General features: G+C 45.0%; 1 protein-coding gene across 2 annotated transcripts in view; it reads left to right on the top strand.

Annotated features, from left to right (window-relative positions):
• The window catches only part of Slc17a5 (solute carrier family 17 member 5), a 40,601-nt gene extending 30,934 nt beyond the window's left edge, over positions 1-9,667 (top strand). The window contains exons 10-11 of one of the 2 annotated variants that reach the window (XR_008719575.1): positions 3,921-4,048; positions 5,390-5,450. Coding sequence is in view for 1 of the 2 variants with exons in the window: in XM_055602475.1 (XP_055458450.1) it covers positions 5,390-5,480; positions 8,055-8,192 (229 nt within the window). In the remaining variant the exon portion in view is untranslated. Of the gene's footprint in view, positions 1-3,920; positions 4,049-5,389; positions 5,481-8,054 lie in introns of those variants that run through there. The other variant, XM_055602475.1, reaches the window with a different exon arrangement.
• Positions 9,668-10,011: the final 344 nt, after the last annotated feature.

The following is a 10,011-nucleotide window of genomic DNA, read 5'->3' on the forward strand; positions in this document are numbered from 1 at the left end:
TTATTATTATTATTATTATTATTATTATTATTATTATTATTATTATTTAGGAGTCTTTCCATTTAAAATAAAAAGGCAATTTCAGGTCAGTAGCTGATAGCCTGGATGCCCAGGGTCCTGGTGGAAGTTGCAGTGTCCCACAGTAGGGCCGTATGAATAACAAAACATCATTTGGGCCACACATTTGCTTTTCAGTCATGTTGGTCTCCTCTGCAAAGCACTAGAGCTCCAGCAGGACTTTGCAGGCGTACAGGTAAACGTCATGAAAATATGCTTACCACGCCATTTCGGGGAGCTCCGGTTAGCTGAAACCCTCCACCTTCACATTTTCCTAGCTAAGTGTCAAGCTTATCTCAGGGAGCACTCTAAAATCCAAGGCTCTAGATCCTGCTATGTGCTTGGGCCGCAGGGGACAGAGGATTAGACTGATGCATCAGCAGTGTAATCAGAGTTCAGGACTACCCTAAACTCTGTTGAACACGTCACTTGAGTAAAGAGAGTAGTTTATAGAATGAACCGGTGCATACAGCGGTTTGTAGTGAATCAGCAGCCCTGGTGTATAATCCAAAATGCCACACTTGATTCCACGAGGACAAAAATCCCTAATCAGGAACTGGCAACTTTGGATCCAGTGTGCAGGAGAGGCCCCTGCCCTTCGTGGAACTAGGCTCCCGTGGTCAGTGTGGACAGGGCCCGGTGGTCCATGCGCTGGCTGAGATAGCTGCGGCTTGCATGCCACCTTGCCTTAGTCAGCACCTGTGTTGCCTGAGGCGGTGGGCAGAACAGAGGAAAGTGAAGCCTGAGTTTGCAGGGAGGTTGCTCGCTCAGAGCCAGCAAGCTCGCGTTACAGGACGGTTTCCTGTATTGCTCACCTGGAGGACAGTGCGGATTCTGTGACAGTGGCTCACTGCGAGCCGCAGAGACGGCTTCCTGGAAGAGGGGCGAAAGCGGTGGTAGGGTACAAGGAGTGTGGCTTTCAGGCGGCAGCAACAGTCTGTGTGAGAGGAATGTTGGTGGCAGATGTGAGCCCTTGGGGTGAGAGCAGCGTGGCTCGGAAGGTGTGGGTGAGCCATTCTTAGACGCAAGGCTGGCCAGACGGTAGCACTTGGTCTTTTTTATTTAGTTATTTCGTTATTTTTGAACACAGGGCTGTCTGTAACCCAGGCCGGCCTTGAACGCAAGACGTAGCCGAGAACGGTCTACACTTCTGAGCTCCTGTCACCTCCTCCCAAGGGCGGGGATTACAGTAGGGCACCACCATGCTGGCTATTACAGCCTTTTGGAGATAAATGTTGACCGATCCTTGTAGGCTTCTTGGGAGAGGAATGATAACCGCCTAGAGTAAAGCGTGTACATTCTAAAAGGCCGTCCAGCCGTACTGAAGTGTCTGTAGCAGCGGGGCATGGTAGCACACATCTCTAATCCCAGCAGCTGGGAGGCAGAAGAGGGAAGAATTTGGGAGAAAGGCGGACAGCTGGAAAGGTGGCTCTGCAGTGAAGAGCGCTGAGCCCTGGCTGCCGCCCCCCCCCCCCCCCCCCCCGCCCAGACAGTCTGAGCTTGGACAGCTCACAAGCACCTGTAAGTCTAGTTCCAGAGAACCTGACGTCCTCTGCAGCCACACCCAGCCACACAGACACATACACTTAATACAAAGAAAAACCCTTAAAAAGAGTTTCAATTTATGACATCCACGTCAGGTGACTCACAATTGCCCATAGCTCCAGTTCCAGGAGATCTGATACCCTCTCCCAGCCCCCAACACACACATATACACAATGTTAAAATAAAACAATAGAGTTTAAGGCCAGCTTTAGCTGCTTGGTGAGGTTCAAGGCCAGCCTGTGCCTCAAGAAACCCTGTCTCAAAAAAGGTTGTAGCTAATCCTCTTATAAAGTCCATGCCCACTCTTGGGTAGGTACTATCTTTTTTTTTTTTTTCCTAAGTGCCTCTTTCTCCTCTCTAATGGCTTGTGCTTAAATCTGTATTAAAACTCTGCCTCAAAAAAAAAAAAAAAATTGTGGCTTGGTGTATGGTGATATCACACCTGTAATCCCAGCACTCAGGAGGTAGAAACAGGAGTGGAGAGTTCCAGGCCAGCCTGATTTGTCTCCGAATTTAATAATAAGACACGGCTCCTCGCTTAAGCAGACTTGTCTAGCAGAGGACCTGGGTTCAGTTCAAAGAACCATCCGTAACTACAGTTCCAAGTAAAAATTTTAAAAAAATAATAATTTAATAATCGGCTATCCCTAGAACCACTCCCACCCAGAAGTCCCCGTCACTTTTCCTAAGTCTGCATTTGGGGCTGAAGAGATGGCGTCACGCCTACAAGCACTTACTGCTCTTACGTCAGACCCAGATTCAGTTCCCATCACCTGCCTCAGGAGGCGCACAACCAGCTGTGACTGGTCCCAGGGGAGTCGGCCGTTCTGACCCCCTCAGGCACCTGTGCACACACGGAACACAGACACTCACGCATGCACATACACATAAGTAAAAATAGCGTTTTAAGATAAGTTACATTTGTTCTGCTCAAAATAATAAGAGTAAAAAAAATGTTTATAGCAGTAAACTTTTTTGATGAAGTACTAGATATATGGTTTCTAGACACTTTGGGAAAATTCAGCAAGCTGTATATTGATGGGTTAGGTTTGTTTTTTTTTTTTTTTCATATGTAAATAACGTGGTGGTTGTGGTTGGTCTCATTAGACCAAACTCAGGTTTATGAGGTGTGAATGATCAAACCCCGTGCTTCCTACATGCAGACAAAGTGACTGTACATAAAAAATAAATTCTTAAAAAATTATCAGGGCTGGAGAGATGGCTCAAAGGTTAAGAGCACTGGCTGCTCTTCCAGAGGTCCTGAGTTCAACTCCCGGCAACCACATGGTGGCTCACAACCGTCTATAGTGAGATCTGGCGCCCTCTGCTGCCCTGCAGGCACACATGCACGCAGAACTGTATACATAATAAATAAATCTTTTTAAAAACATTATCACTGGCACAGTGGTGCACAGCTGTAATCCCAGCACTCTGGGAGGCAGAGGCAGACACATCTCTGTGAGTTTGAGCCCAGTCTGGTCTACAGAGCAAGTCCAGGACAGCTAAAGCTACAAAGAGAAACCCTGTCTCAAAAAAAAAAAAAAAAAATGTGATGGTATATAAGGGAGCACCCCTCTACCTCTACGTAAGGATCTGAAGATAGTTAAGAAAGTAGTCTGTTGTCAGCTGGTCCACGGTTGCACAAATCATGAAAAGTGGAGCTGGCAGGCATCTTGCAGTAGGCCTCTTCAGACGATAAGCCTTTGTTCTTCAGAAGATGGAAATCCATGAAGGCCTTGGCCATGGCAGCCTTCTTTAGTCCACATAGTTCTTAAATATGGCATATTGAGCAACAGGACAGAATTGGTTTTGAATTTTGGGATTGTGTTTTGTTTTTGTTTTGTTTTGTTTTGTTTTTGAGCCAAGATCCTGGCTGTCCTGGAATTTGCTATGTAGACCAGGCTAGCCTCAAACTCACAGACATCCTTCTGCCTCTGCCTTCCAAGTTCTGGGATTAAGATTTATGTCTAGGGGCTGGAGAGATGGCTTAGAGCTTAAGAACACTGGCTGTTCTTCTAAAGGTCCCAAGTTCAATTCCCAGCAAAACATGATGGCTCATAACCATTTATAGTGAGATCTGGTGCCCTCTTCTGGTGCACAGGCACACATCCAGGCAGAATGCTGTATAAATAATAAATAAATAATCTTTAAAAAAAAAAAAAAAGAAAAATATTTGTATCTAAACATTGATAAGAATATCTGATTCCCTAAGATTTACCTCTAAAATAAACCACTGCATTTGAGAAGATTTTTCACAGCTGTTAAAAAAAAAAGGTCTTTCTGACACATGTACAAAATACCTGTAACTTTTCTCCTAGGACACTGTGTGAAGATTTAAGTGTCAGCAAATATGTAATTAGTGAAGCAAGTGAATTGTAAAATTGTGTATTTAATATGATCTCATGTCTAATTACATACTTGATAATACAAGCATACAACAACAGTGGTGAGTACATTTACCAAGGTGCTAATTAGATGATTATCTCTGTACGAAAGAACTGTAGACTTCTACTTTCTTAATTGTTTTCTTGTTTATATAATTTTCAAATTCTTTAGTTCAGGGAGCTGTTACAGACTTTCTGTGGCGCAGGGTGGTGTTGGTGCACACCTTTATTCCCAGGCAGAGGCAGGTGGATCTCTGTGAGTTCGAGGCCAGCCTGGTCTGCAGAGTGAGTTCCAGGACAGCCAGGGCTATACGGAGAAACCTCGTACCAAAAACCAAACAAAGAGGTGGGGGGAGAAAGAAAGGGAAAAGTAAATAAATAATTCTGTGTGTAAATAGCCTGCCAGTAAGCACAGTGACCTGAATTTGGCCCTCGAAACTTACATGGTAGAAAGAGAGGACCAAGTCCCAAAAGTTGTCCTCCGACCCAGGCTAGAATGCTGTCTCTCTCTCTCTCTCTCTCCCTCTCTCTCTCTCTCTCTCTCTCTCTCTCTCTCTCTCTCTCTCTCACACACACACACACACACACACACAGACAATAAAAATATAAAGTAAAAAACTTTTGATTCCAGTTTGTCACCATGCAGTGGCTTTCTTTAGATGCTGGAGATTGAAATACAGGAATACAAGCATGCTGGACAAGGGCTTCCTCTACTACTGACCTCTGCCCGCAACCTATAGTTTGTTCCTTTCTTTGTTTTAAAACAGGATCTTAGGCAGCCCAGCCTGACCGCAGACTTGCTTTGTAGTCAAGGCTTGCCTTAAACTCTTGGTCCTCCTGCTCTTCCTTTTTCCCTATTGCTGGGGTAAAGAATACCCACCATGCCCCAGTACAATTGTTTTCGCTTTTAAGCTTCTGGTAGATCCAGAGACAAGATATGCAAAAGTTCCCTGAAAAGGAAAAAATTTTATCAGCAGCCTTGTTACCATTTGTGGTGTGTAATAGACCTTTGTGGTCCTTTCTTTTCTCTCTGTGTAGCCTTGGCAGTCCTGGACTCACTTTGTAGACCAGGCTGGCCTCAACCTCTCAGCAGTCCTGAGTGCTGGGATTAAAGGCGTGAGCCACCACACTCCACTCAATGTGGGCAAGCTCATGGAAGGGCCTGCCCCTGCCCTAGCTGCCTGAGGTGGAGCCGACCCACCTTGCCCCTAAGGTTGATTTCCTTTCTCAGGTGTAGGTACCCTGGACCTTGACATAACTACATGCGGGGGTTTTGCTAAGTATAAAATCCTGGTTCCATGAGTCATTTCGTGGAAACCGACTGTCTCAGCGCAGCTCAGGAGTGGAGGAGCAGTATGCGAAGGGAGCTGCCCTGTAACGCAGGCCTCTGAAACTCTCCCCAGGTATGCCGGCATCCTCCTGGGCATCACAAACACGTTCGCCACGATCCCCGGCATGATTGGGCCCGTCATCGCTAAAAGCCTGACCCCCGATGTAAGTAGAAATTTTGCTCGTAAAGTAAAAAGATGTTGGAGTTTCACATCTGTGTCAAATTGAGTGTGTCGTAATGGTACAATTATAATTTTTAATGTGTATGTGGTGTGTTTCAAATTGAGTGTGTTGTAATGGTAAAATCATATTTTTAAAATGTCCATATGGATGTCTATATGGCTGAGTGTTAACGTCTGTGCACCGCGTATATGCAGTACCCAAGGAGGCCACAAGAGGGCATTGGATCCTATGGACCTGTAGTTAAGCATCCTGTGCGAGCTGTGTTAGCCATTATGTGGGCACCGGAAATCAAACCCAGGTCCTCTACAAGAGCAGCAAGTGTTCCTAACCACCAGGCCACTTGTCTGGCCTTTTATAAATACTTTGTGACAAAAAAAAAAATACAAAAAATAATTTTAAAAATGCAAATAAAGTTTATGTTGAAAGCTGCACCTTTATATGGGAAAGCATACGGTCTTCAGGCTGGAGGTGTGGCTCAGGAGGTAGAGATGCTTTCCTGGAATGCTTGAAGCCCTGAGTTTGACTCCCGGTTTCCATAGAACACTCTTTGGGGGTTAGAATAATAGCATTAAATAAGTATTTTCAGCCTGGAAATCAATAATTGACCAGGCTGGCTATGGAAATAGTGCTAGCTTATCAAGACGGCTCAGCGGGTAGAGGCACATGCTACAAAGCTTGGGTCCAGTCCCCAGGACCTACGTGCATGGTGGAAGCTAAGCACTGACCCATGACCTCTGACCTCCACATACACGCGTGATATGCAGGCCCACATAATTTCGTGCACACACATTCTCAGACAAAAGAGCAGTACAAAAACTATTAAGAAAGCAATGGGGCTGGGGAGATGGTGTATCCAGAGCTAAAAGCCGTGGTGTGGCATGTCTTTAATCCCAGGATGAGTTCAGTTCTAGCCCCACATCGGATGGGCCACAAACGCCTGTACCTTCTGTCGCCTCAAGCACCTGGACATACGCGGTATATACCCACAGAGACACAGACGCAGATTTTAAAACAAAAACTACAATCCTAATTCAACGAGGAAAAGAAAAAGGCCAAAATGACTTCATCAAAAATTTAAATGTCAGTCAGGCACAGGAGCGCACCCCGGTAATCCCAGCGCTCCGGGAGACAGAGGCAGGCAGATCACTGTGCATTCTAGGCCAGCCTGGTCTGCAAAGGGAGTTCAGGACAGCCAAGGCTACACAGAGAAACCCTGTCTCAAAAAAAAAAAAATTGTTTTTTAAATGTTGCCAGGTCATGGTGGCAGTCTTTATTCCCAGCACTCAGGAGGCAGAGGCAGGTGGATCTCTGAGTTTGAGGCCAGCCTGGTCTATAGAAAGTTTCATGACAACCAATGTTACACAGAAAAACTCTGTCTTGAAAAAAAAAAATTAATGTCTACTCATCTAAAGATTTAGTTACAAAAATGATGGGAAAGCTACATACTGGGGAAAGAATATTCAGGGAACACAGGACAAAAAAAAATGGATGGGGTAAATAAAGAACTCCTGAAACAGTGCTGAAATTAAAGACCTGTGCCCACCATGCCACACTCTAGAGCCTAGGTATTTAAAGTTGTGATATTTTATCAAACACGGTATATGTTTAGCTCGAAACTAGCAGTATATACTGTCAGAGCTGTGGCCCAATGGCAAAGGACTTGCCTAACATTCCCTTGGACCTGGGTTCAATCCCAGCAGCACAATAACAAAGAGGAAAAACTAGCAGTATAAAATAATGCTGGGTCATCAGGGTGAGTGAGGTGCCAGGAAATCCGGGTGAGAGTGAACGGAGAGCAGCCAGGGTTACTGTCAACGTTTGGAGGAGTTACCTGAAGGGCTGCTAACTGAAAAGTGCCCCTTAAGCCAACAGGCCCAGCACTCAGGAGAGGGGAGAGAATCAGGAATTGAGCTCCACAGCAAGATCAGGGCGAGCCTAGGGCACATGTGCACACCCTGAAAGCAAATAAATAAATGAATACGCCCAGGCACCGTTTCACACATCCAGCACTCAGGAAGCAAGGGCAAGGCCACGTGAAAACTTACCTCAGGGAAAGAAAGGGCAGGAAGGAAGTTCTATAAAGACAGATGGAGACAAGTTAGTTCTGTAAAGACAGGCAGAGGGACACTGGGAAAATTCAAAAATCCTAATGATTACAACTGAATACATATTCAAGACATGGATATATCTGGACAGCTGTTACCCGGTCAGAGTGGAACCCTGCCCCTCAGCAAGGAATGACTCCTCCCTGCCATTCCTCCCTTACCACTGAGAGCAGCAGCTGTTAGCTTTGCCTGAGCTTTTTATAGAAACAGAGTCATCAATCTACACGCCGTCTGCCTTTGTCATTCATGTCTTTAACGGTGTAACTGGTTCATCCTCCTTGTCATTTGATACTGTACCGGAGAAAAGCTCCACGGTCCCGCTGCTGATGGGTATTCGGCTTGTTCCAATCACAGACATTTATGAATGATATTTCTGATCTCACAGTCTTACTATGTCATCTTTTTTTATTCAAATAAGCTTTTTTAATTTGCATTTTCCTTCCCTGTCCAGAACACTATAAGAGAATGGCAGACTGTTTTCTGTATCGCTGCTGCTATTAACGTGTTTGGTGCCATTTTCTTCGTGCTGTTTGCCAAAGGGGAGGTGCAGAATTGGGCCCTCAGTGACCGCCATGGACACAGAAACTGAAGACAACAACTAATTATTAATGTATTTTTATTTATCATGTAAACTGAAAGTGCCTTTGGTATTTTAATGTGTGAGCATTCTGTGTGAGAAAAATAGTACTTGTATTACATTTTTAAAGAAATATTACTAGTTCCAAGATTATTTAAAATGAGCTGTTTTTAATTATTGCTAATATGTCTGCCAGACCTTATATTGGGTTCATATGCTCCAGGTGAGGCAGTTTGATATAAGGGAAGGCTTAAGAAAAGAAGCTGAAAGCCAGATGTGGTGGCTCACGCCTTTAATCTCAGCACTCAGGAGTTGGAGGCAGGTGGACTAATGTGAGTTCGAGGCCCAGCCTGGCCTACAACGTGAGTCCGCAGCCAAGACAACACAGAGAAACCCTGTCTCAAAAAAAAAAAAAAAACAAAACAAAAGAAAGAAAGCCGAAATGGACATACACCGTATACACTGGCACACTTGTTTAATTAAATTAGATAAATCACTTCGGATATTGTTAGACACCTGCTTTTGTCTACTCCCCTTGTAAAAACCGTTGTCGAATCTCCCTAACACGTAGCTCTCCATAACATCTCCAGAAAGCTGCCAGCCACTGTAAGAATTGGCAACTGGACTAGGGGATCCAGGCCCAGGCAGCTGCCAGAATTCCCTGCCTGGCTGCAGAGCTGGAGTGCCCAGCCTTTATCAGGGATGGCTTCCAAGTGCAGAGCCAATGCCAAGTGTTTGGCTGACATCTTCCCCGCTGTGGCTGTTAATGTGTAGATAAAGCCCTAAGTGGACTAGAGCAGTGGGATCCACAGCTACCGGCCTTGACACTGCCAGCCTGCCCTTGGCAGCACCCAGGCCTGATTACTGGCAGGTGATCTACACAGCAAAACATGCTGCCCAGTCCATCGCAGATCACAGTATCCTTGCACATGAATCGGGGTATAAATTTTCACATCCAGTTTTTCTACCTACATTAGAATTTTTTTTTTAATGTTTTACATTTCTTTTCTTCGGTCTGTTTTGATTTGTGCTTTCTGGTTACAGTTTAAAGTGACTTTCGGGGCCAGGGGTTTGGCTCAGTGGTAGTGCCTTTCCCTAGGATAGTGTTCCGTCCAATAGCAAGTCGCTTCTGATCAGTGTCTCCTGGTTGTTGAGCATGCTGTAAGCGTACTCTAGTCCACATGTGGTAGTGTGTGCCTTTAGTCCCGGCACTTGGGAGGCAGAGGCAGGCAGACCTTTATGAGTTCCAGGACAGCCAGGGATGATTCACAGAAATAGATACCCTGTCTCGAAAAACAACAATTTGCGGAGGATTGAAAACCTGCCTCATGTATCTGTTCAACACTTACCTGTAACATTGTAACACTCAGTTAAGGCAACACTGTGTAAATCTAGCTATATAAATCTATTTTTAAATCTGTAAATATAGATTGTTGCCATGTGACATTTCTTTTATAAGTCATCAAAATAAATCCTTTTGCATTAAATTTTTGTGGCATTAATTTATTCTATTTTGTGTGTATGATGTGGGGGTTTTGCCTGCATGTACACCTGTGCAACGCCTTCATTCTTTGCTTCCCAAGGAGGCCAGAAGAGGTCATCAGCTCCTCCAGAATGGAGTTATAGTTGGGTATAAGCCGCCATGTGGGTGCCGAGAGTTAAACCCAGTTCCTCTGCTAGAGCAGCCAGTGCTCTTCAAGTCTGAGCCAGCTCCCTCAGCCTTCATTTTTGTATCTGACTGTTTTGTTCACAAGGGCTGTTTTACATCTTTTCTGCATCCTCCTGAAACCGTCCTTCCAGCTGCAAATGCATCTCTGCCACCACCAGGTGG

Source organism: Psammomys obesus, unplaced genomic scaffold (assembly GCF_907164565.1).
Source record: "Psammomys obesus unplaced genomic scaffold, mPsaObe1.curated_primary_1811, whole genome shotgun sequence".
NCBI lineage: Eukaryota > Metazoa > Chordata > Mammalia > Rodentia > Muridae > Psammomys > Psammomys obesus.